The sequence below is a fragment of the Microcaecilia unicolor genome, chromosome 2 (assembly GCF_901765095.1).
Source record: "Microcaecilia unicolor chromosome 2, aMicUni1.1, whole genome shotgun sequence".
NCBI classification, from domain to species: domain Eukaryota; kingdom Metazoa; phylum Chordata; class Amphibia; order Gymnophiona; family Siphonopidae; genus Microcaecilia; species Microcaecilia unicolor.
This window is the reverse complement of record NC_044032.1, coordinates 350645377-350672651: the sequence shown is the minus strand read 5'-3', so window position 1 is coordinate 350672651 and position 27275 is coordinate 350645377. Positions and strand designations below refer to the sequence as shown.

Sequence of the window (27275 nt, the reverse complement as noted above, 5' to 3'; positions counted from 1 at the left end):
CCTCAACTGTCAAACCCAAATAAGGCCCTATTGATGAAATCATGGCACACTGGCATCCTTTGAATTCTATTAACATCTAGTGGTTAAAAATATTATCACAACTGTTTCATTTTTTTCCAAACCAATGGACTATTTGGGAACTACTCCATTATAATCACCTGTCTTCTCTCCTCGCGATCAGAGACACATGGAGAGGCAACACACACACACACGCATACATACACACAATCATATAGGCAACACAGGTGCACACACACACACACACACGTGTGAGCACATACACACATTAATCCCCAGATTCTACATAGCACGCCTAGTGTTCTGCGCCAAAATTCAGGCATATTCTGTAACCACGTATAACTTAATTGACTTAACAAGCCAATCAGCATTGTTAACAGCGCTTAACAAACAATAATGAACACTAATTGACAATAATTAGAATTTATGTGCACAAATCACTAGGCATATTCTGTAATGCAGAACGCCTAAATTTTAATGCATGCAGCCAAAAAGAGGGCGTGTTTATGGGCAGATAAATGGGCATTTCATGGGCCATGGTCCACATGGTTTCCCCACTTGCTTTAACTCATCCAATGTTTCCTTTGCCTTTGAGCTTTGAGCTCAGTAGGAACTGGCCCCACTTAGAGCCAGGGGCGTAGCCAGACTTCAGCGGGAGGGGGGGGGGTCCAGAGCCCAAGGTGAGGGGGCACATTTTAGCCCCAACCTGGCGCCGCCACCCCTCCCCCATCCCTTTCAACCCCCCCCCCCCTCCCACCGCTGCCAAGTTCCAACCCTTCCATGCCACCGCTAGGTACCTTTGCTGGCGGGGGTCCCCAACCCCTGCCAGCCGAAGTCCCCTTCAGGCCTGGTCTCAGAGTCTGGCGCATTCGCTGATCTGGATTCTGTTTCTGTGAGTCCTGACGTCTTGCAAGTTCCTACGTGCAGGACGTCAGGACTCACAGAAACAAAATCCAGATCAGCAACATGCTGGAGACCAACGCTGAAGAGGACCGGCTAGCGGGGGTTGGGGACCCCAAACAACAAAGGTACCTGACAGCGGTGGCGGGTTGGCGGGGGGGAGGGGGGGTCGAATGTGGCGGGGAGGGTTGGCAGCAGGGGGGGGGGTGAAAGCAGGGGGGGCCAGGGCTAAATCTCCGAGGGCCCATGCCCCCATGGCCCCACCTAGCTACGCCTCTGCTTAGAGCTGCAGTCAGTGTCATCAATCTTTGTTTACACCCACCTGGGGTTTGTCCCACATTTTCAGACCTATCTAGCTCAGCTTTCATAGTCATAGTCCTTTGCCCAGGGGTACAAACTGTTAAGCTCTTTGAAACAGGTTGTGAATGTACCTTTTACCATTAGGTATCACCATTAGGTAATAGATGAGATTCCCTCCACTCTCTGGGCTATGAATGCTATTTACCAGCTTAGGCTCTGGAACTGAACCCTGATCATCCAAATGACAGAAAACCCCCTGTCTTTGAGTCATGCCTTTTAATGTTGTCGCTGTAATTTGACATGCTCTTTATTTTTATATTAAAGATAATCATCCAGCATCAAAATCTGCTGATCTCAAATGCCAGTAACAAAGTGAACTACAGTTTATTGAGCAATGATAATGCCTTTATGAGTTATCATCCTCATTACTTCACTCAGAGGACACTGGCAGCAAGATTTCAGATGAACAACACAAAGCCACCTCATGTTCAGATGGTGAGAAAGCCTGTGCTGACTGTGATGGGATTGCTGGCATTCCTAGGTAAATACATATACCTCCTTTATAAGGCTAAACTGTTCTGAAGAGTAAGATATGTGTGGCATGAATTCTGTCAGTGTGATTGAAAACTGGTATTCTCATTGATTTAGCAACGTTTGTCATCTGTGCTAAATATGAAAAAAAACTGAATTCCTCTCTCATTGTCCCTGAGTTTTGCTACTTTATTAGCAACACAGAAAATGCACTTTATAGTTAACATGAATTAACATATTTGTTTCGCATATTGGCGATTGATTTTGGTATGTTAATCCTTTATGGCAGTTTGAAAATAAGTCCAGGAGGTGGTGGAGAGGAAAACGGTAACGGAATTCAAACATGCGTGGGATAAACATAAAAGAATCCTGTCCCAAGGGAATGGATCCTCAGAAGCTTAGCCGAGATTGGGTGGCAGAGCCGGTGGTAGGAGCCGGGGCTGGTGTTTGGGAGGCGGGGATTGTGCCGGGCAGACTTATACGGTCTGTTCCCTGAAGAGGACAGGTACAAATCAAGGTAGGGTATACACAAAAAGTAGCACATATGAGTTTATCTTGTTGGGCAGACTGGATGGACCGTGCAGGTCTTTTTCTGCCGTCATCTACTATGTTACTATGCTACTATATGTTAATCCTAGACGTTTTTGCTTTGTTCCATTATGGCAGAAAAACGTCCAAGTTGTGGGAATGCCCAAATCCTACTCCCAACATGCCTCCTTCTGATTTGGATGTACTGCATACAAACTACTTAGAAAAACGTCTAAAAAAATGTGTTTTGTAAATACCGATTTGGACATTTTGACAAGAAAAAATGTCTATCTACCACTTTTTGCCACTTTTAAGACGTTTTTCTGTTTGAAAAAGCCCCTAAATAATACAGCACAGAATAGTTTCTATAATGCCAATGCTTTGCTTTGTTATGAAGGCCCCTTATAACATGCAATATTGGTTATGTGAGTTTGTTGTTAATTTTGGGATACTATAGGCAAAGGAAATCATTCTTTGTTTCAGTGTTTGCATGGTTTATGTGTTTTTTTGTTTTGGTCCAAAAAAAACATCATAGAATCTGCAAAGAATTCCCAGGCCGATATTCAGCTATCATGGTTGGCATCGTATTTTAAAAAATCACAATATTCAGTGCCAGTATCCAATAGGAATGGGCTGTGGGAAATGTCAATGACGTATCCCATGTCATTGCCTGTCATTAACAAATGAAAGCAAACAGAAAAAAACATGACATTTTGGACTAGATTCTATCTTTGGCGCCTGAAAAATCAGTGCCAAAAACATTTCCGCCTAGGCGTATTCTGTAAACCGCACCTAGATTTAGGCATGGTTTATAGAATACGCTTAGCCGGTTTATAGAATATGCCTAGCAGCCATGCTTGCACCTAACTTTAGGTGCGTCCATTTACACCAAATAAAACTTGGTATACATTTTGGTACCACGCACACGCACACCACTTTTTGGCAACACGCACACCACTTTACGCCTAGCAAGTTGTACATGAAAATTCAGATTAATGTCAATTAGTGTCAATACTTGCTTGTTAAGTGGCAATTTATTGGCGCTGATTGACTTGGTAAGTAATTAAAATACGCACGTAAATCCAGAATACGGCTGGATTTGTGCACGGAATTTTGGTCACGCTATATAGAATCTGGGGATTTGTGCTTTTCATTTGCCGGTAATAGTGCACACTGTTTGCAAATAGGGTAACTCTTAACAATGTTGCCCCCCCCCCCCAAAAAAAATAAAGAATAACCAAAGACAAAGAAAATGAACAGTACTGCAAATGACATAGGAAACAACATGAAACGAAAATGTTTGGGCTGCCCATCCCTAGTATTTAGATAGTGGCTAGCGCTGAATTTCCAGACTGGGGAAAATCCACTATTTCTGGGATAAGCAGTATAAAATCTACCAACAACACACACACCCTACAGATAATTTACGCATAACCCACCAGAACAAAAGAACAGCAATCAATTAAAAGGAAAAACAAACATATATGGAAATAACCAACAGAAAGGGAAGAAAGGACACAACAAAACTAGACATCAGGAAAACAGGCAACTAATAAAAATTGATACATCAACTCCCCTAACTGAACCTTACCATTCAATCCAAATGGGATACGTAAATGCCAGATCAGTAGTGAACAAAACAGAGACTATAACAGACTGGATCACTGCAGACAACCTTGACCTCCTATTCATCACTGAAACCTGGGTCCATAACCTTCAAGACCCTATAATCTTAGAATTATGCCCACCAGGATACAAAATTATACACTGGACAAGAAATGGAAAAAGAGGAGGAGGAATAGCCATAATATACAAATCTGAGTTCAACATCACAAACATAGCTGAATCCATATTGCCACAACTTGAAATCGCTTCCATAAAGATCAGTCACCCAAAATTGCAGGAACACCTTAACGCAGTTATACTTTACAGACCACTAGGCAACTGGCGAGACTGCCAAACACACTTCATGGACTTTATCTCAAACACCTATATCTCTTCCTCTAACCTCATCATAGTAGGAGATATTAACCTACACCTGGAAGATCTCACCACAACAAGTACCCAAGACTGTAAAGAGTTCCTACAACTATGGGATCTACAAGGACCAAATATGCAACCAACACACAAAAAAGGACTCACATTAGACATCATAACACACAAATTTGACCACAATGCAAACTTTACATTAACAAATAAGTAGTAGTAGTAGTAGTAAATACTAAATGGTCACCTACACTGTGGTCAGACCATTACAAAGCACATATCACCCTCCAATGGAGAATGAAAGACTTACCTAACAAACAAATACGAAAAACCTACACCACAAGAGGAAAAATAGATCCGGTTAAATTCTGGCAACAGATCTATAGCGACGGATGGACAATAAATACAGACACAATCCAATTCCTTTCAAAATGGGATAATAGATGTAAACTAATACTAGACAACATCACCCCAATCCAAACCAGAACCTCGCACAGAAAGAACTCAATACCATGGTTCAACGAAGAACTGAAAAAACTCAAAACACAAGTTAGGAAACTAGAACGTGCGTAGAACAAAAAGAAAGACGATCCCACACTTAATGCTTGGAAGCAACTCCGAAGGAAATATAAATATACCATAAGACAAACCAAAAGACAATATTACAAAACTGAAATTGGACCAAATTACAAAGACACACACAAACTCTTCCAACTAGTGAATAAATTATTAGACACCACTCCAGTCACCAACAACAGCAAAGACACACCAGGAGCTGACGACTTGGCGAAGCACTTCAAGGAGAAAATCATACAACTGCGACTTAAAATACCTGTCAGCCCCATCGAATACACCACACTCCTAGACTGCCTAGACCCAGACCCAGGAGTTTACCCAGTAGACAGGATCTGGACTGAATTCACAATACTACCGGAAGATCTTATCTCACAAACGCTTAAAAGATTCACCAAATCTCACTGCAAATTAGATGTATGCCCAAACAACCTCATGAAGTCGGCCCCTCAACAATTTATAACGGACCTAACAAACCACGTGAACTTTATGCTACAAAATGGACTATTCCCAAGGGAGAAAGGCAACATTTTAATCACCCCTATACCCAAGGATACAAAGAAAAATGCTAATGAACTAACGAACTATAGACCAGTAGCATCCATTCCATTAATTACCAAATAACAGAAGATATGGTGACTAAACAACTCACAGATTATCTAAACAAATTCTTAATATTACACGATTCCCAGTCAGGATTTCGCTCTAATCACAGCACTGAAACCGTACTAGTCACGCTCATGACCAAACTCAAACAATTGATAGCAAACAGCAATAACATTCTACTATTACAATTTGATATGTCAAGCGCATTTGACATGGTTGACCATGGAATTTTATTACACATCCTCGAATACTTCGGAATCGGAGGCAACGTTCTCAACTGGTTCAAGGGGTTCCTAACCACACACTCATATCAAGTGACATCAAATTCGACTACATTACCTACATGGACACCTGAATGCAGAGTTCCACAGGGATCACCCCTCTCACCGACCATATTCAACCTAATGATGACACCCTTGGCCAAACTACTATCGAATCAGAACCTAAACCCACATATATACGCTGATGATGTAACAATCTTCATCCCATTCAAACAAGATCTAAGGGAAATCTCCAATGAAATCAAGCAAAGCATACAAATCATGAATTCCTGGGCAGATGCATTTCAGCTGAAACTTAATGCAGAGAAAACCCAATGCCCGGTACTCACCTCGCAATACAACAAGAATAAATTTACCACCATCAACACACCTAAATTAAATCTACCAGTTTCGGACACCCTAAAAATTCTTGGAGTCACTATTGATCGACACCTAACACTTGAGAATCATGCGAAAAACATAACTAAAAAGATGTTTCATTCAATGTGGAAACTAAAAAGAGTTAGACCATTTTTTCCAAGGACTGTCTTCCGCAATCTGGTACAATCATTGGTACTCAGTCATTTGAACTATTGTAACTCACTCTACGCTGGCTGCAAAGAGCAAATACTCAAAAAACTCCAGACAGCCCAGAACACAGCAGCCAGACTAATATTCAGCACATCAAAATACGAAAGCGCAAAACCCCTACGAGAAAAACTACACTGGCTCCCACTAAAAGAACGAATCACGTTCAAACTTTGCATCCTAGTCCATAAAATCATCCATGGCAACGCCCCAGCCTACATGTCAGACCTAATAGAACTACCACCCAGGAACGCAAAAAAATCTTCTTGCACACTCCTTAATCTTCATCCTCCCAAGTGTAAAGGTCTGAAATACAAATCAATGCACGCATCTACCTTTTCCTATACGAGCATGCAGCTCTGGAACGCGTTGCCATGTAACCTGAAAACGATCTATGAATTGACCAATTTCCGTAAACTATTGAAAACCTATCTCTTCGACAAGATATATCACAAAGATCAACACGTGTAACTGTATAATCTTTAAAATATCCAGAAATATCTTATAATGTCTTTGCTTTAACACTATCATGTATTTCACCACCATGTAACACAAAACCCTCTGTAAACCAAATGTATATTCTCTTCTATTTCCAGTATCCATGATAAATTGTAAGCCACATTGAGCCTGCAAAGAGGTGGGATAATGTGGGATACAAATGCAATAAATAATAAAAATGTTTTGAACATTTTTGGGATCTTGCCAGGTATTTGTGACCTGGCTTGGCCACTGTTGGAAACAGGATGCTGGGCTCCATGGACCTTTGGTCTTTCCCAGTATGGAAATACTTATGTACTTATGTATCAAAAACGCACTGACGCCAGCGCGGGCCCCCTTTTGCCACAGCTTTGTAAAAGGACTCCTAAGTTCTGATAGAAATTATTACCTGGGAATAACTTTGATGTTGGCTTTTCTGTTAATAATAACCAAGTGTGGATTTTATGTAAATGTAACAACCTTTTTTTTTTTTAAATTTCACAGGGGAAACACAGATTTCAGCAAACATTTATAGCAAAGATGAGGAAAGTGATGTGGACACTGTTGGAGTAATAGCCACTTCGCATGATCCTGCACAGGGGCACTCCTCAGATAGCTGGCAGTCTACTATATTGATCTATAATAGCGATGACAATCGGACATCATCTAACATCAGCTATGTGACAGTGAATCTCACCAACTTTCCAAAACATGCAGGTAAAGAAATTGCTTGGTATTATATACATAAGTGACCTGAGAAAGAATTGATATTTTCCGTGGCACTCTTTAAACTGTGATGTTTTATTAAAGAGTAGTCTTTTCTTTTATTTTAAATCATTTTTATTGAACAAATAATCAATGCACATAGACAAACCAAAGCCATCTGCATTTCAGTGTCATCAATTACAGAATAATGTCCACCTGTTACACAAAACATTTTAAGTCTTTTCAAAATTCCCGTCCTAACCCCTCCCCCCCCTTTCACCTCCTCCAGACCATCCCTAATCACTCAGTCCCCTGGGCTGGCTGGCTAAATGTGGATCTGAATAAATCAGCCCCCCCCCCCCCCCCCCCGGTAATCCAGCCTTTCTGGAATCTTCTCCTTTCACCTTCCTCCTCCATACTCCTCCCTCCCCCACCATCCCTAACTCTATGAAGTAATTCCTAAATTGTTAAGTATCACACTTTCTGCTGTACGTGGTAGTCTCTGGATGTATGGACCCCAGAATTCCATGAAAGTTGTCCTGTGTGTTTACTCCCCTATAACTATCATCTTCTCTATTTGCAGGAAGTTGTGCAGACTAGTCCTCCACTGCTAATATGAGGGGCCAGATTTTTCTCACCAAGTAACCAGAATTGCTTTCATAGCCACCTTAAACTCTTTCCTAGCCCAAAAGCAGTACCACTCCCAAACTTTCTGGAACATCAAATAGCACCTCCTTCACCCATAAGACAACCTCCTCCCATCATTCCACCTTTCCCACATTCTTAACCGCTTCACCCCAGAAAACTACCACCTTGTCACGGTACCAGAACATATGTTCAAACTTAGCTCCAGACTGTGCACATCATGGGCACTGCACAGATATCGTCAGTTGAACTCTAAGCTCTCCTCAGAAATTTATACTCTCTCTTTCAAGGATACACTTAATGAAATAGAGCTAATATTTGAGATCCCTTTTCCTAGTTGCTCCAGGGTACCCCACAACTCCAACTCTGCTTGTCATTTCCCCCATAACTCCCCATAGCCCTTCTGGGTATCCAACTTCAGAAAAGCCCTGTATAGCTTTACTACAGATGGACACCTCTGCTCCTCCCTTTGAAAGAAGGCTTTCAAATGCTCCCCCAGAGCTATTATAGATTCTTCCTCTACCTAATTCTTGAACATAATGCAGGAGCTGCAATTAAGCATAAAATTCGATCTTCTGCACTCCAAACTCTAGTTTCATTACGTGAAGAGATTTAAAGTTCCCATCCTCCACTAGGACCTGTGCCATGGAGTGGATGCCAGCTGCCATCCCTTCCACCTCTTGGATCCTCTCCCTCACCCCTTACGTTTAGAGCAACTTCCAAATTTGGAGGAAAGGCATACACCCAGACCCAGATCCTAATCTTCCACACAGGTATAGCCAAGCCCTTTTCACTGTTCACTGTAAAGTCAGATCTGGAGGAGACTTACAGATTCAACTTCAATATGAATAAAAAATGCACAATTCCTGGGCATGATATGCCAGGGAACAACTCACTCCCCCCTCCCCCCACCAGCCCAGCATTATGCAGAAGTATATCAAGCATTACTCACATCTGTATGTCTAATATCCTCCAGTGTTAACTCTGGGCTCTTCCAAAATGTCAGGTCTGGCTATGCCACTAAATCAGACTGTCTCTCTGTCCCTCAGGTTTCTCCCCTTCTCCCTCCCTCCCCACAGTCCAACTTTTACTTGCAATTAAGAAGACAGGTTTCCTGCTCTAGCCATTTACGGGACCTCTGCTCTGTCCCACCACCTGATGTAACTTCCTGCTTCCTTGTAGACACAGCCACTGCACCTGAGTGACGACACTAGCACTGCCGCTTGGCCAGCACCAAGCTTTCAAAGGCAAGTTGGACCTCAGGGAAAAGGGGGACAGGGGAGTGTAAAAATATTAAGTTAATCATGCACAGGAGCATGGTTGCAGTGTGTGCCGGCCATGCAGGATGTTGAGGCCAGCTACAAGCTTAGAGAGCAGCATGGGGGGAGGGGGAGGGGGTAAGTAATGCTGGAAAGGGTTGTGAGCGAGGACATGTTGTGATGTATAACTGTATGATAGCACAAATTTAGGAAATGTGAATTTATATAATATGTGAAATAGCCAACTTGCTGTCAGTAGTATTGCAGACCTGCCAAGTCTCCTGCATTCAGCGGGAGACTCCCACTTTGGCGGGTCATCTCCCGCCAAAGCAGGAAAATCTCCTTCTGAGACACCGCGGCGGTAGCTCCCTCTTCCACCCAGTGTTCATTTCCTGGCCACTGCTGCTTCTCCTGTTGAGCAGCAGCGGCTGTGACAAGAAAAAAATTAAAAAAGCAAGCGCGGGGCCACAGCAGCCTTCAAACATGCATTGTCATCTCTCTGCCCCTGGAGCAGGAAGTTAACATCGACTTCCTGCTCCGCTCCGGGGACAGAGAGAGGAGAGAGGAGTGGTAGAGCCGACAGTGCATACCTGAAGACTGCTGTGGCACCACACTTGCTTTTAAAATTCTTTTGTTAGCTCTTTTTTTCCCTGTTGTTGTGGCCACTGCTGCTCAACAGGAGAAGCAGCAGTGGCCAGGAAACGAATATTGGGTGGAAGGGGGAGCGGGAGGCAGGAGGTAGAATGGAAAGAGTGGGAAGATGGGGAGAGAAGGATGGGACATGGAGAAGGGCTGGAGAAAGAGAGAAGCTGCTGGAGATAAGGATAGGGAGAAAGTGGGGGGATCCTGGCTGAGAGCAGAAAGAGGGAAGGCGCTGGAAGGAAGGGTAGGGAGAGAAAGAGGAGAGACATTGAAGGATGGGGAGAGAGGAGGGGACATGATGAATGGAAAAGGGTAGAAAGAGAGAGACACTGGATGGAAAGAAGGGGATAGAGAGAGAGAGACACTGGATGGATCAGGAGAGGGGGGTAGACGTTTGATGGAAGGATCGGGAGAGGGGGTAGACGGATGGAAGGACAAGGAGAGAAAGAGGGAAGACAGAAGGATGGGGAGAGAAAGAGGGAAGACGGATGGAAGGATGGGGAGAGAAAGAGGTAAGATGCTGGATAGAAGGATAGGGAGAGAAAGGGGAGATTGATAAAAGAATGCAGAGAGAAAGGGGAGAGACTGGAAAGATGAGAGAGTGAGGGGACACTGTAAAGAAAAGGGTAGAGAGATAGACACTGGATAGAAGGAGAGGGGAGAGAGAGATACTAGATGGAAGGATCAGGAGAGAGGGTAGATGGGTGGAAGGATGGGGAGAGAAAGAGGGAAGATGCTGGATGGAAGGGTAGGGAGAAAAAAGAGTGGAGACACTGGATGGAAGGATGCAGAAAAAAGAGGGGAGACACTGGAAGGATGGGGAGAGAAAGAGGGGAGCTACTGGATGGAAAGGGGGAGAGGACAGAGTAGTGAAAGACTGGAGAATAAGAGGAAGGGGCATGGGGAGAACAAGGGTGAGGAAAGAGATGAAAAGCCATAAGTAGATGAAGTAAAAAGAAGGAAATTAAAGAATGGATAGTAAGAATTAATTAAATCTGGACAGAGAGAGAGGCAGAAAAATATTGAAGAAAACAAAGAAAAAGGAGAGAAAAATGACAAATGGACAGGAAACCCTGACAAGAGAGTTAAGAGAAGACGAAGGAAAGCATAATCAAGAGACTAGGAGTAACACAATTAGAAAAAGTAAATGGCCAGACAACAAAGGTAAAGCTGTGTTAATAAAGTTTAATAAATGCAAATAAAACACAAAATAGAAAATAAAGTGATACCTTCACTGATTTTAAAACATTTTTGATTAGCTTTCAGAGACCAACACTTCCTTCCTCAGGTCTGGAGAGGATACCATAACAGCATTATTCTGACCTGAGGCAGGAGGTTTTGGCCTCTGAAAGCTAATTGAAAAGGGTGCTAGGCTATTAAATAAAATATTTTCTGAAATGGCTGTGGGTTTGAGGTATGCCAGGGGGTGGAGCCATGTAGAGTGGGTGGAGCCAAGGTAACATGGGGCAGGATTGGGGCGTATACTAAAATCTCCCTCTCAAAAATTGGGACCCCTTGGCAGCTCTGGTATTGTGTGAACAGTGTGTTGGGTGAGGAGACTCTAAGTCAAAAAAGCGTGAATGGTAATTGCCTGCAAATGTTTCCTAAAGACGAAGACAGGCAGCACTTTAATATCTTACGATACAAACAAAGGAACCAAAAGAGCGGAGATGGCCAAAAAGCAAAGAAGCGAGCAAAGGTGAAATGCACGGAAACCTTTATTGGCAAACAGACCCAACATGGCCATGGTTCAGCACAACGCCTGCATCAGGTCTCAAAACCAGAATCCGTTTCTTGCATATGTTCCCAGAAACCTACAAATGTCTGAACACTGTGATGTTGGGTACGATGCAGTTGCTCTCTCAAGGGTCAGTATTCGGACATTTGTAAGTTTCTGGACCAGAATTTTTTTGGGGGGAGGGAGGGCTGATGCAAACAGCACTGAAAATACTTCACACATCCTATGGTGTCTTGTCTATATAAGACTACTGCTCTGAGATGGCTGATCACCTCTTTTTTCTCCCTACCCTTCCATCCAGCATCTTCCCTCTTAATATTCCAGTCAGTTGTCTTTCACTATCCAGCAGACTTGGGTACCCTGCAGCAGTAGCTAAAGTGGGGTCTTCTCGTTGAGCTGGAGCACAGAAAATAATTCCAATCTCTTCTTCCAGCAGCACACTGAGTTCAGTGCTCTGTATGAGAATATAGAAACTGATGACACTCTTCTCACCACAGGTTGTGCAGGAAGCTCAATGGAAACTCCCCTCTCCAAAAAGTGCCAGAAACTAATGAACTCAGCCATTGTGTTGAGTCTGTACACTCCATCTATTGTCTCTCAATTACCCCAGGGGAGCACAACAAGTAAACCAAGGTAAAAATCTTCTCCCACCTGTCAGCACAGTCTTCATTAGGCCCCTGGTTGGGTGCCATTTGTGTAAATGTCAGTCTAGGTGGGGTACTTGATTTACCCTGCAGTGGTCACTAAGAAAAAGAAAAAGAAGTCCCGGTGGGCGGGGAGAAACAACAATTCTAAGTCCCTCAAAGCTTGACAGATCTCAAAAATTACTATTCTTTTCTCTCAATATATTTAGACACTGCGGTCAATGTTGGCTTAAAATACTGACCATGGCATTTAAATTTATACCCAGATATTTAGTGCCAGGCCGAACCCAGATACTGATACTAAATATCTGGGTATAAGTCAGAAGTATATAGTACCACCAATATTCATGCTGGTACCCAGATTATTATCCAGGATAAGTTCGGACAAGCTAGAAAGCCGACCTAACTTTTCCAGATAGTTATTTGGCTATTGCACTGAATATTGGCAATACCTGCTACTACTACTACTACTATTTAGCATTTCTATAGCGCTACAAGGCATACGCAGCGCTGTACAAACATAGAAGAAAGACAGTCCCTGCTCAAAGAGCTTACAATCTAATAGACAAAAAATAAATAAAGTAAGCAAATCAAATCAATTAATGTGAACGGAAGGAAGAGAGGAGGGTAGGTGGAGGCGAGTGGTTACAAGTGGTTACGAGTCAAAAGCAATGTTAAAGAGGTGGGTTTTCAGTCTAGATTTAAAGGTGGCCAAGGATGGGGCAAGACGTAGGGGCTCAGGAAGTTTATTCCAGGCGTAGGGTGCAGCGAGATAGAAGGCGCGAAGTCTGGAGTTGGCAGTAGTGGAGAAGGGAACAGATAAGAAGGATTTATCCATGGAGCGGAGTGCACGGGAAGGGGTGTAGGGAAGGACGAGTGTGGAGAGATACTGGGGAGCAGCAGAGTGAATACATTTATAGGTTAGTAGAAGAAGTTTGAACAGGATGCGAAAACGGATAGGGAGCCAGTGAAGGGTCTTCAGGAGAGGGGTAGTATGAGTAAAGCGACCCTGGCGGAAGATGAGACGGGCAGCAGAGTTTTGAACCGACTGGAGAGGGGAGAGGTGACTAAGTGGGAGGCCAGCAAGAAGCAGATTGCAGTAGTCTAAACGAGAGGTGACAAGGGTGTGGATGAGGGTTTTGGTAGAGTGCTCGGAAAGAAAGGGGCGGATTTTACGGATGTTGTAAAGAAAGAAACGACAGGTCTTGGCGGTCTGCTGGATATGAGCAGAGAAGGAGAGAGAAGAGTCAAAGATGACCCCAAGGTTTCGAGCTGAGGAGACAGGGAGAATGAGAGAGCCATCAACAGAAATAGAAAACGGGGGAACGGGAGGTGGGTTTGGGGGGGAAAATGAGAAGCTCGGTTTTGGTCATATTTAATTTCAGGTGGCGTTGAGACATCCAGGCAGCAATGTCAGACAAGCACGCTGAAACTTTGGTTTGGATGCAAGGTGAGATATCAGGGGTAGAAAGGTAGATTTGGGAGTCATCAGCATAGAGGTGGTAGGAAAAGCCATGGGATGAGATTAATGAACCAAGGGAAGAAGTGTAGATAGAAAAGAGGAGGGGACCAAGAACAGAACCCTGAGGTACACCGACAGGCAGAGGGATAGAAGTAGAAGAGGATCCACCAGAGTGAACACTAAAGGTGCGGAGGGAGAGGTAGGAAGAGAACCAGGAAAGGACAGAGCCCTGGAATCCAAGTGAGGACAGGATATCGAGAAGTATGCTGTGATCGACAGTGTCAAAAGCAGCGGAAAGATCAAGAAGAATGAGGATGGAATATTGACCTCTGGATTTAGCCAGTAATAGGTCATTGGAGACTTTAGTAAGCGCAGTTTCAGTTGAGTGGAGAGGGCGAAAACCAGATTGTAATGGGTCAAGAATAGCATGTGAGGAGAGAAAATCAAGGCAGCGGCGGTGAACAGCACGCTCAAGTAATTTGGAGAGAAAAGGAAGGAGGGAGATGGGTCGGTAATTAGAGGGACAAGTAGGGTCAAGTGAAGGCTTCTTAAGGAGAGGTGTGACCACAGCATGTTTAAAGGAAGCAGGGACAGTCGCAGTGGAAAGTGAGAGGTTGAGAATGTGACAGATAAAAGGAATAAGAGTAGGAGAGATGGCATTAAGAAGGTGGGTGGGAATGGGATCAGAGGAACAGGTGGTACATTTTGAGGAAGAAAGGAGAAGTGTAGTTTCCTCAATAGTAACTTCAGGAAAGGAGGAAAGGGAATGAGGGGAAGGAGAGAGAGGGGAACGGACTAGTGGAGGGAGAGCTGGTGAGGTAGAGAAAGCAAGGTTTATCTTTGAACCTTGTTGTGAAAGAATTCAGCAAGGGTCTGAGGAGATAATGAAGGGGGAGTTGGGGGAGGGGGCACCTTGAGGAGAGAGTTCAATGTGGTGAAGAGAAGTCGAGGATTAGAGCCAAGAGAGTTGGTCAGTTGGATATAATAATCCTGTTTGGCACGTAAAAGAGCAGATTGGAAGGAGGTCAGCATGAACTTAAAGTGTAAGAAATCAGCAAGGGCCCGAGATTTCCGCCAGAGGCGTTCGGCGGAGCGGGTACAGGAACGTAGGTAGCGGATATTAGAAGTCAGCCAAGGTTGGGGTTTTGTACGCCTTACAGGGCGGGTCATCAAAGGTGCAAGAGTGTCTAAGGCAGAGGATAGAGTATTGTTGTAAGAAGAAACAGCCTCGTTGACAGACGTGGATGGTGCCACAGTAGAGAGGAGGTTTGAAACATGGGAGGATAGAGATGAAGGGTCAATGTCGTGAAGATTCCTAGATAAATTAGATAGGATAGGACGGGACTGGGAGGGAGGAGATTTAAGTGTGAAAGTTATAAGATGGTGATCAGAGAGGGGAAGATCGGAGGCAAGGAAACTAGAGGGTGAACAGTTGGAGGAGAAGATGAGATCAAGACAGTGACCATTTTGATGAGTGGGGGAGGTGGAGCATAGTTGGAGATTAAAGGACGACGTTAAAGCGAGTAACTTGGAAATATAAGAGTTGGAAGGATCATTAGCAGGAATATTAAAGTCACCAAGGATGAGAGAGGGGGAGGAAGGATCATGGAAGAAGGCAAGCCAGGCCTTACCTGGTTAACTTTTGACTCTGCCTCCAGACTGCTCCAACATTATCCAAATACTGCTGGAGAGGTCACTGAAGATTTTCAGTGGCATTATCTGGATAATGTCGATGACAATCAGTGGCCGGCCCCACTGAGTGGCACTTATGAGGGTAGCAGCCATTTCTGCTTGGGTAAGTGCAGCTGAATATTTACCCTGATTCAGATCAAGAATCAATAAAGAACGACAGTACTTAGATGCCATGTACATTCTCTTACTCATACCCGCCTCCTGGCCTGTTTGCCCAGCCTCTCTCTAGGCTGGCCTTGAAGTCTTCACTTCTCTTTCCTATTGTATGCAGATATATGATCTACAACTTGATGCTCCCAGATGAGCCACGAGTCAAATCTGTAAAAACACTCAACGGGTACAAAATACACCACTGTGTCTTGCATATTTCACTAAACTCCAAAAAAACAATATCACACATCAGAGTGGCACCTGGGCAAACAACACAGAAAATTACTCAAAAACTCCCAAAATTTCATCTCAGATATATGGGATGTACTGGGGTTCAGTCCTACACTGTAAATCTGGAAAAAATCTTTAGGCAGTCCAAAGGGATGCTTCAGATCCCCACCAGCTCCTAAAGAAACCTATATTTATTTATTTATTTGTTGCATTTGTATCCCACATTTTCCCACCTATTTGCAGGCTCAATGTGGCTTACATAGTACCGTCAAGGTGTTTGCCCAGTTGGTTGATAGCAAATACAAGGTTTTATAGTGATCGAATGAGGTATATGTGGAGGGTCGGAAGGTATGAAGATTGTGTGTTGTCCAGTACGATCATTAGGCATGCTGTGTTTCTGGGTAAAGAGGTTTATGTAGGATCGTTGGGATAGGCCTTTTTGAAGAGGTTGGTGTTTAGTGATTTCCTGAAGTTCAGGTAGTCATGTATTGTTTTCACAGCTTTTTCACATATGCTATTTGATACTTCTTGGCTGGGTCTCAAAGATGTCTTGCTAGCCATGGCAGTCTTCCATGCCACTTGACATCCACACTTCCAGCCTGTTTCTAGACAGTCTTTTTCACTTTCTTTCTCTTTAGGAAGGCCTAGCCAGCCTGGGAGACTCCACTCTTTGGATTCAGGGCTAAATGGCCCTGAAAAAGGAAGAACACTTTTGGTTCCTCAGCAGTAGAACTTCAAGCTCCCCCACCATTAGGTTTATATAAAACCTCTTACAGTTTCGGTCAGATCTACAAATGAGGACACCTTTTTAAAAAACTTTTTGACATTGAAACTCATCCTCCATTACATTACTCTATTCTAGTAGCTAGGAAGAGCGGCCAACTCACATTATTCAACTTACATCAACATTTCAGATAGCACAACAAGTTTCATCTCCAGTCCTCAAACTGTGCTTTTGGAAATAAGCAGCGCTTAGCTTTTTTCCTAAAAGTTAAATAATGTGTTTCTCTATGACTTATAGCTTGCAAATTATTCCATAAAGAAGGAACTGCAAGAGAAAATACCACATTCTGGTCAATATTCAAAATGATTAACTGACCAAAAATGGCCGCTAACCAGTCAGATCGTTTGTTCGGGGCTATTTGCTAATTTTTTGTGGCACTTAACCGGTTATTGCTGCTGGAAATTAGCAGCAGCAAAATGAAAACTGGCTATTTTGGGGGTGTTCCAGGAGTGAGGTCAGCACTTGGCTAGTTAAGTGCCAATACTCAGCACTTAGGGGTCATTTTACAAAGGCGTGCTAGCGATTTTAGTGCACACTAATGATTAGTGTCTGCTGAACGCTAGAGTCGCCCATAGAAATATATGGGTGTCTCTAATGTTTAGCGCATGCTTATTTTTAACGAGCTCTAAAAAAGCTAGCTTTCTTTTTTAAAGGACCCCTTAATTAGCCATGGTAACTGCATAAATGGGACCACATAAAACACAGTCCTATCTTTATTCGGCAACCCATGGTTGGTTAAGTGCTGAGTATCGGCTTAACCAGCTAGGTGCTAACCGGCTCCACATAAGCCAGATATTTAGGCCCGGTATTCAATACCCAGGAACAATGCCAGTGGCGGTCAGAAATACATTCACTGTGGCTGGCTGAATATTTACCCCATTGTAAGTGAAAGCTTCTTTAACATTTACGTGGAGGGGCATTTTCTAAAGGGACATCCAAGTTGCGATTCGGATGTCCTTGCTAAACGGTGAAATCCAGGGGCGGGGAAACCCGTATTTTCGAAACAAGATGGACGTCCATCTTTCGTTTTGAAAATACCATCAGAGACGTCCAAATCCTTAAATTTGGACGTCCCTAGATTTGGTTGTCCCTAGGCGATTTTCGAAACCAAAGACGTCCATGTCAAAAACATTCAAATGCAAGCCATTTGGTTGTGGGAGGAGCTAGCATTTGTAGTGCACTTGTCCCCCTGACACGCCAGGACGCCCAACCGGACGCCCAACCGGGCACCCTAGGGGGCACTGCAGTGGACTTCATAAATTGCTCCCAGGTACATAGCTCCCTTACCTTGTGTGCAGAACCCCACAAAACCCACTACCCACAACTGTACACCACTACCATAGCCCTTACGGGTGAAGGGGGGCACCTAGATGTGGGTACAGTAGGTTTGTGGTGGGTTTTGGAGAGCTCGCTGTTTCCTCCACAAATATAACAGGTAGGGGGGTATGGGGCTGGGTCCGCCTGTCTGAAGTGCACTGCATTACCCACTAAAACTGCTTCTGGGACCTTCATGCGCTGTCATGGACCTGAGTATGACATCTGAGACTGGCATAGAGGCTAGCATGACATATTTTTAAAGATGTTTTTTGAGGGTGGCAGGGGGTTAGTGACCACTAGGGGAGTAACGGGAGGTCATCCCCTATTCTCTCCGCTGGTCATCTGGCCATTTTGGGCACCTTTTTGTGCCTTAGCGTAAGAAAAACACGTCCGGGTGAAAACGTCCAAGTGTTCGTTAGGGACGTCCTTGTTTTTTTCGATTATGGGTCAAGGACGTCCAAGTGTTAGGCACGCCTCCTTGAACTTTGGCCGTCCCGATTTATGTCAAAAGATGGATGTCCTTCTCTTTCAAAAATGAGCCCAAAAGTAGCACTTAATGGTTCATGAAATGCACGGGAAAATCAGGTACCTCAGGGCCCTTTTTCCTGCAGCTTAGTAAAAGGACCCCTTAGATTGGGGGTTCCTCAATATCTTAATGTTCCGACAATCCGTTATACCTCTACTTGTATCCTTGGGCTTAGCTCTTCCTGAGCCTAGAGCGGCTGAACATGAGTCCACTAGAAATACTGCGTTCTATTTCTTAGCCCCTATATATGGAACAATTTGCCTTTACACATACATAGTGAGTTGTCAACAAGTTCACTCTCCTTAGTTTGTGGTGGTGATGGGTGGGGCGGGGGGGGGGGGGTAGTTTGTGTGGTACAGCTTTGTTGAAGTTTTATTCTTTTGTTTGGATTGAATGAAGTTTTTTTTCCTATTTATCTCTTTAATTTATTTCATGGATTTATATCCCGATTTAAAATCAAAGCGGGTTACAGTATAAATCATTCACAATATCAAGAGAAGGGCGCCCATCTTTCGACACAAATCGGGAGATGGGCGTCCTTCTCCCAGGGTCGCCCAAATCAGCATAATTGAAAGCCGATTTTGGGCGTCCTCAACTGCTTTCCGTCGCGGAGACGACCAAAGTTCACAGGGGCGTGTCAGAAGCGTAGCGAAGGCGGGATTGGGGCGTGCTTAACACATGGGCGTCCTCGGACGATAATGGAAAAAAGAAGGGCATCCCTGATGAGCTTTTGGCTGACTTGGTCCATTTTTTTCTTGGGACCAAGCCTCAAAAAGGTGCCCAAACTGACCAGATGACCACTGGAGGGAATCGGGGATGACCTCCCCTGACTCCCCCAGTGGTCACTAACCCCCTCCCACCCTAAAAAAACTTTTAAAATATTTTTTTGCCAGCCTCTATGCCAGCCTCAAATGTCATACCCAGTTTCCTGACAGCAGTATGCAGGTCCCTGGAGCAGTTTTAGTGGGTACTGCAGTGCACTTCAGGCAGGTGGACCCAGGCCCATCCTCCCCCACCTGTTACACTTGTGGTGGTAAATGTGAGCCCCTTCAAAACCCACTAGAAACCCACTGTACCCACATGTAGGTGCCCCCCTTCACCCGAAAAGGCTATGGTAGTGTTGTACAGTTGTGGGGAGTGGGTTTTGGGGGGCTCAGCACACAATGTAAGGGAGCTATGTACCTGGGAGCAATTTGTGAAGTCCACTGCAATGCCCCCTAGGGTGCCCGGTTGGTGTCCTGGCATGTGAGGGGGACCAGTGCACTATGAATGCTGGCTCCTTCCACGACCAAATGGCTTGGATTTAGTTGTTTCTGAGATGGGCGTCCTCGGTTTCCATTATCGCTGAAAACCGGGGACGACCATCTCTAAGGACGACCTAAATGTTAAGATTTCGGCGTCCCCGACCATATTATTGAAATGAAAGATGGACGCCCATCTTGTTTTGATAATACAGGTTTCGCCGCCCCTTCCCAAGGACGTCTCGTGAGGATGCCCTCAGGAAAACTTGGGGGCATCGTTCGATTATGCCCCTCCACCTGACCTATATTTAGTGCTATTTAACCAGCCAGGAACGGCTCCTGGCTGGTTAAATAGCACTTATTCAGCTAAGCACTTATAGTCAGTGCAACATAACCAATTATCTCTGCTGAATATTAGCGCATAGCAGCTAAACGGCTATATCGTGTGATATAACCGGCTATCCATGAATATTCATCGCTTTGCTGGCTAAGGGCCCTGTTTACTAAGCTTGTTAACCATGTACGCGCTTACACAGCACGCGCACTAATTGTAGGCGCGTTAAAAATGCTAATGTGCCTTAGTAAACAGGGCCCTCAGTTTAGCTGCCAAATTGGACTGCATAAATAGAAGTCCTATCTTTAGCCGCTATAAACTTAACTGCCCAGCGCTGAATATTAACTTGGCCAGTTAAGTTTAAGCCAGCCAAAAAAAACAGACATTCAGTGCCGGTCACTGGAAACGACCCAGCATTGAATATATGGGCTGAGTGATCAATCGCAGCACTTAGCCGGCCTGCCTCCCGTGGCTGAATATTGGCCGGTAAATAAACAGATAAATAAGATGACCCCTCTGTTTTAAGAAGCACTGTTTGGCAGCAGACCTATAAGTGGGTGCCTCCGGTGAGATCCTAAACATTTGGGCGCTGGATTCTGTTATAAATACCTACCATAACCTGGCATCGGCGTGCTTAACATTTTCACACCTGCATTTACAACAGCTGTAGACGGTTGCATATGTGTGCAGGGCATGCATAACTTACAGCAGGGGCGTAGCTACGTGGGGCCACGGGGGCATGGAGCCCCGTAGATTTGGCCCTGGCCCCCCTGCCGCCAACCCCTTCGACCTCCCCCTCCTCCGCCATCGGGTACCTTTGCTGGCGGGGGTCCCCAACCCCCGCCAGCCGAAGTCCTCTTCTCCGGCGCAGCCACGTTGCTGATCTGCAAGGGCGGGCTTCTGTTTCTGTCAGGCTGACATCCTGCATGTACGTACAGGACGTCAGACTGACAGAAACAGAAGCCCGCCCTTGCAGATCAGCAACGCGGCCGCGCAGGCTTCTGTTTCTGTGACTCTGATGTCCTGTACATACGTGCAGGACGTCAGACTGACAGAGACAGAAGCTTGCCCTTGCAGATCAGCAACGCGGCCGCGCCGGAGAAGAGGACCTCGTCTGGCGGGGGAGGGTTGGCGGCGGCGGGAAGAGGGGGTCGAAAGGGTTGGTGGTGGCGGTGGGGAGGTCAAAAATGGGGGAGGCTAAAAATGGCAGGGGGGTCAGCAGCACCGGGGGGGGGGGGGGGGGGGGGGGCTAAAATGTGCCCCCTCACCTTGGGCTCTGGCTATGCCCCTGACTTACAGTATTTTGTATGTTACACTTATTAAGTAGGAGCCCTGCTTATTGCCTGCCCATGCTCCACCCATGCCCCTCTTACATCCATATGGTACGCCACTGACACCCGTGCAAAATAGTAGCAGGTGTCGTTTGCCCCTGAAAGTGCCAGTATTCTGTCATTTCACACCTGCAAGTGATACATAAGTTTAGGTGCCCTGCCAATATTAACATAAGATATATTACATGTTACATGGATTTTTAGAGTAAAAGGAAAACTACCTGCACCAATTTCATTCACTCTGATATTTTAATGAGTCTTTTAATATTTTTTTTATAAGATCTAGTGTATGTAACCAGCTACATGGATAACAACGTTACTAATCCATATTTGGAATGGAAGAACTTAGGAAGTCCTGACTTTCCTACAATCAAGCAGTTTCAACAAATTAGGGATGCAGAGGTATATAAAATTGCTGTGCCATTCTTTGTTTTTAGAAAATCAGAACTTTGATGAGGCAAATATTCTGCAGGGAATAACTGTTAAAAATATGTGTGTATGTTTATTAAAGAAGAGATTGACAGTAGAACAATAATGAACAATTACATTTTATCCCCTTCAGATTCCCTCCCATCCCACCACCCCTTCACCTCCCCTAATCCCTCCTTCTGATGAACAATTAACTAGACCACCAGTCTTGGTGGTTTCTTATCCATACCAGACAGTAAACAAGATGGTGCAAGAGCCACGCATCCAGTGCAAATCGATAGTTCAGAATCCTTAAAGTTAGATTTCCACCCTCTATACTTTTCTGGGGAGTCATTGAACTGGGTAAGCTCCATATTCACCATCTTGTCATGAAAAATGTTGAACAGTGAACCATAAAAACAGATGGAACAAAAACAGCACATAATAAAAGGTAACTGAATTAGATCAATTATAAAACTATCTAAATATTAGTTTACTACCTGAATAGTGCCTGGGAACAGGGCCGCCGAGAGACTGGGCCGGGCCCGGAGCAAGGCCACCTCTGGTGCTCTGCCCCCACTGCAAGACCGCCTCTGGGGCCCCGCCCCCGCCGCCACCCCCCCCAGGCCACTGCATCGCCACTCCCCCTCCACCCGCCCCCCTCCATCCGCCACCGGGCCAGGCCCCCTACATTGAAATCACAGCGCCTCTCACCTCCGTGTGAAAGTGCTGCAGGCAGCAGCAGATCGCCTCCCTTCGCTCCTCCTTCCCTCCCTGTGTCCCGCCCTCATCTGACGTAACTTCCACAAAGGCAGGACACAGGGAGGTAAGGAGGCCAGAAGGGAGGCGATCTGATGCTGCCTGCAGCACTTTCACACGGAGGTGAGAGGCGCTGTGATTTCAATGCAGGGGGCCCAGCCCAGTGGCAGAAGGACGACGACGGAGACGAGGGCGGGCGGGTGGGACTGCGGCGCCGGGCCCTCCTTGGAGGCCTGGGCCTGGGGAATTTTGTCCCCCCTGCCTCCCCCCTCTCAGCGGCCCTGCCTGGGAAGTACAGGAAATGTAGCTGCTCACAGGTTACAGAATAAAACTGCTTACAGGGTCTCAGTAAAGAGATCTTTCTCTACTTCCAAGCTGAGACTGGAGAAGAATCCAGTATCTCCTAGATGAATTTGAGCTCCTGGGCCAATCAGAGCCCAGAACAAGTTTTAAAATTTTCTGGCCACATCACTGTAGTTTACCTCTTATCTGTGTTAAGAGGGAACTGTCTTTTCTCTGTAACAGCTTTAAACATAAACATGCACCACCTGCTGGTCAAACTAGAGAAATACACTTCAAGAAATAATACAGCTTACAGGCTTAAAACCCACTTTCTTGTCACTCAGGGTCACTTAGGAGGTTGAAAACAGTCACGCTTTCAAAAGAATGCTGCTATAAATGTGTTTCAAACATTTCTTAAATTGTGTCACATTACCACAAAGATGTAAATGTCCTACAGGTGCATTCCATAATAGAGTTCATAGTTCCTACCACCATAAAGGCAGACACCCTTGTTTCTGGATAGCGTGCCTACACTACCGGATCCAAAGGAAGTTTCATAGCATTTTCAGATCTCACAGTCCTCCTGGGATTGTACACTCTTAACACTTAAGAGTCAGAACCCAAGATAAAGATCTAGGTGTCATTGTAGATAATACACTGAAATCTTCTGCCCAGTGTGCAGCAGTAGCCAAAAAAAAGCATGGTGCAACCTCATCTTGAGTATTGTGTTCAGTTCTTGTCGCCGTATCTCAAAAAAGATGTAGCAGAATTAGAAAAGATTCCAAGAAGAGCCATCAAAATGGTAAAGGGGATGGAACGCCTCTCGTATGAGGAAAGGCTAAAGAGGTTAGGACTGTTCAGCTTGGAAAATAGACGGATGAGTGAGGATATTATTGAGGTCTATAAAATCCTGAGTGGTGTAGAAAAGGAAAAATTAATCATTTTTTCACTCTCTCAAAAAGTAAAAAGACCAGGGGACACTGAATGAAATTACATGGAAATACTTTTAAAACAAATGGAAGGAAATACTTTTTCACTCAAAGAATAGTTAAGCTCTGGAACTCATTGCTGGAGGATACGGTAACAGCGGTTAGCATATCTAGGTTTAAAAAGGTTTAGACAAGTTCCTGGAGGAAAAGTTCATAGTCTGTTATTGAGATAGATATGGAGAAGCCACTGCTTGCCCTCTGACTGGTAGCATGGAATGTTGCTACTCTTTGGGTTTCTGCCAGGTACTTGTGACCTGGCTTGGCCACTGATGGAAGCAGGAATTCTGGACTAGATGGAGCATTGGTCTGACCCAGTATGGCTATTCTTATGTTCTTATGGAAAACTGGAGGCATAAATTTAGGAAGGTAACACTGGTTTGCAGGCTTGTCTCTCAGAAAATTTGTTCTGGATTCTAGGTCAGGACCAGTAAAATTGGGAGGCTGTTGGCTCCAAAATCCACTCTTTCCACAACTTCCTCTTTACAATAAATCAGTCCAGGCTAGATATTGCTCTAAACCAAGGATTTACTAAACGTCTTAAGGGATCATTGACAAAAATTAAGTAATGGAGGGGATACTTGGTGCAGTCTGCTGGTGTGGATGGAGATCCTTATCTACTTACTGGCATCTTTCTGGGCTTTGGGACTGAGGTCTATATTGATGATGTCATCTTCTGTGGTTAGCCTCATAGTTTAATTTCAAAGTCTTCTGTGGCAAGTGCTGGGAAGAGAAGGAGACCCAGTGCAGTCTACAAGCATGGAAGGAGGTCCTCACCTGTTTACCAGCATCTTCCTGGGCTTTGGGACTCAGGTCTCTCCTTGATGACATCTTCTGGGATCAGCCTCACAATTTAACATCAAAGATCGCTGTGGCATCTGGCCTCAGGATGTGGCCCAAGGGGCACACCCCTCTGGAGCACAGCAAAGTATGAATCTGCTATTGGAGTTTGTGGTAAGCTTCCTTGTACTTTTTTCTTAGCTCTTTTTTGTGCTTCCAGTGTGGAAGAGGAAAATTAAAATTAAGCTGCTGATATCTGCTTCCTCGGCAATTGTGGGACCTATGGACAAACATATTACATCTGGAGTGGGGGATGTTAGTGATCATCACCCTGATTTGGAAGCCTTCTTATGCTCTACCAAACAAATCCCACCACTCCTATGTGTGATCACCTCAATTGGCCCTATTACAGGGTTTGAATTAGAAGAGCTTAGCAGTTTATTTCCTACCCCACAAACTGTACAGAGATCCTTTTCTGAATCTAGTTCCTCTGTCCCTGTTTCTCGGGAGGTGTTGCTTCCTGAAATCCAGAATACTGGAGAGACATAGCCCAACCATGTATGCTTATTACATAAGTACATAAGCAATGCCACACTGGGAAAAGACCAAGGGTCCATTGAGCCCAGCATCCTGTCCACGTCAGCGGCCAATCCAGGCCAAGGGCACCTGGCAAGTTTCCCAAACGTATTAGAGCTTTAGAGAATTGTCTATAGAATGGAGCAGTTTCTGATGGGCAGTCAAATAGCTGTGGTATTTCACTCAGGAATCAGCTGCTAAATTGAGATGGAGACCAGGGTTACAACATCTGAGACTCATATTAATATAATTTGGAATTGCAACTGCAAGCTCTGTATTCTGGTGGGGCTTCAGCAATTAAAGTTAATCCAGTTATATACCATAAACTGGAGACATTTGAGAAGAAATATTCTTCAACTTTCCTATTACTCACTTAGGGGTCCTTTTACTATGGTGCAAGGAAAAATGGCCTGTGGTAGTGTAGAAGCGTGTTTTGGGCACACACAGAATTATTTTTCAGCTCACCTATAAAAATGCCTTTTTTTTACTTTTGCCAAAAATGGACGTGCAGCAAAATGAAAATTGCTGCGTGTCCATTTTGGGTCTCACACGGTAACCGGGCAGCAATGGTCTATATGCGGCAAATGCCACTTGACGCGCGTAGGTGCCGTGCGCCAGAAAATAATAGAAATATTTTTTGGGTGTGTGTAGCGGATGACTGCCAAAATTGAAATTAGCATGAGGGCCATGCGGTAATCGGGTGGTAACTCCAATTTGGCGCGCATTGGGCGCACGTATTTGCCTACACGGCTTAGTAAAAGGGCCACACTTTAGCTGAGAATCCCTTGTAAGTGTATTATTAACTTTCAGAGGAACTATATGTGTTCTTTGATCCTGTTCCTGTTCAGCTTGATAAATTTCTGTATGATAAGAGTTAATGCCTGTTATCCTTTTCTTTCTTTTTCTTTTTCTGTCGGAGTGAGGAGAAATGGGGTTTAATTAGTTTAGGGGTCCTTTTAGTAAGCTGCAATAAGCATTAATACCTGTTTACCACAGCTTAAAATGCCTTACCGTGGGGTGCGCTCAGGTGTGCCGTGCTTCCCATGCACTAAAAAATAGATTTTATTTTTTTAGTTGGAGGTGGAGATAGGCATGTCCTGCGCTAGTTACATTGCCACACACTAACCAATAAGCATGTGGTTAGCACATGAGCCCTTACTGCATACAAAACAGCTGGTGGAAGGGGCTCATGTGCTAATGGGAAAATTAGCATGTGCTCCTTAATAGAAAAACTCCGAAATTTGGCCATTCTACCCATGCAGAAAAAATGGCCTTAGTGCATGGGAATGACCCGCGGGAGGTGGTGGAGAGGAAAATGGTAACGGAATTCAAAAATGCATGGGATAAACATAAAGGAATCCTGTTCAGAAGGAAGGGATCCTCAGAAGCTTAGCGGAGATTGGGTGGCAGAGCCGGTGGTGGGAGGCAGGGCTAGTGGTTGGGAGGAGGGGCTAGTGCTGGGCAGACTTCTACGGTCTGTGCCCTGAAAATGGCAGATACAAATCAAAGTCAGGTATACATATAAAGTCATCTACTACGTTACTATCCAGCTTATTTTCGAAAGAGAAAGACGCCCATATTTCGACCCAAATCGGGAGATGGGCGTCCGTTTCCCGTGGGCGCCCAAATCGGTATAATCGAAACCCGATTTTTGGCGTCCTCAACTGCAGTCCGTCACGGAGACGAACAAAGATCACGGGGACGTGTCGGAGGCATGGCGAAGGCGGGACTGGGGCGTGGTTATCGGCAAAGGAGAGATGGGCGTCTTTATCTGATAATCGAAACAAGAAGGGCGTTTTTGACGAGAATTTGGTCCGCTTTTTCTTCAGGTCCAAGTCCCAAAAAAGTGCCCCAACTGACCAGATGACCACCGGAGGGAATCGGGGATGACCTCCCTTGACTTCCCCAGTGGTCACTAACCCCCTCTCACCAAAATAAACCCACTTTACAAACTTTTTTCCCCAGCCTGTATGCCAGCCTCAAATGCCATACCCACCTCCATGACAGCAGAATGTG

General features: G+C 44.8%; 1 protein-coding gene across 2 annotated transcripts in view; it reads left to right on the top strand.

The window, feature by feature from the left end:
* IDUA (iduronidase alpha-L-) overlaps positions 1 to 27275 on the top strand; it is a 225068-nt gene that overhangs the window by 165055 nt on the left and 32738 nt on the right. For both annotated transcript variants that reach the window (XM_030194465.1, XM_030194464.1), the window contains 3 exons: positions 1543 to 1759; positions 7272 to 7484; positions 21749 to 21870. In XM_030194465.1, the coding sequence (XP_030050325.1) occupies positions 1543 to 1759; positions 7272 to 7484; positions 21749 to 21870 (552 nt within the window). The remainder of the gene's footprint in view (positions 1 to 1542; positions 1760 to 7271; positions 7485 to 21748; positions 21871 to 27275) is intronic.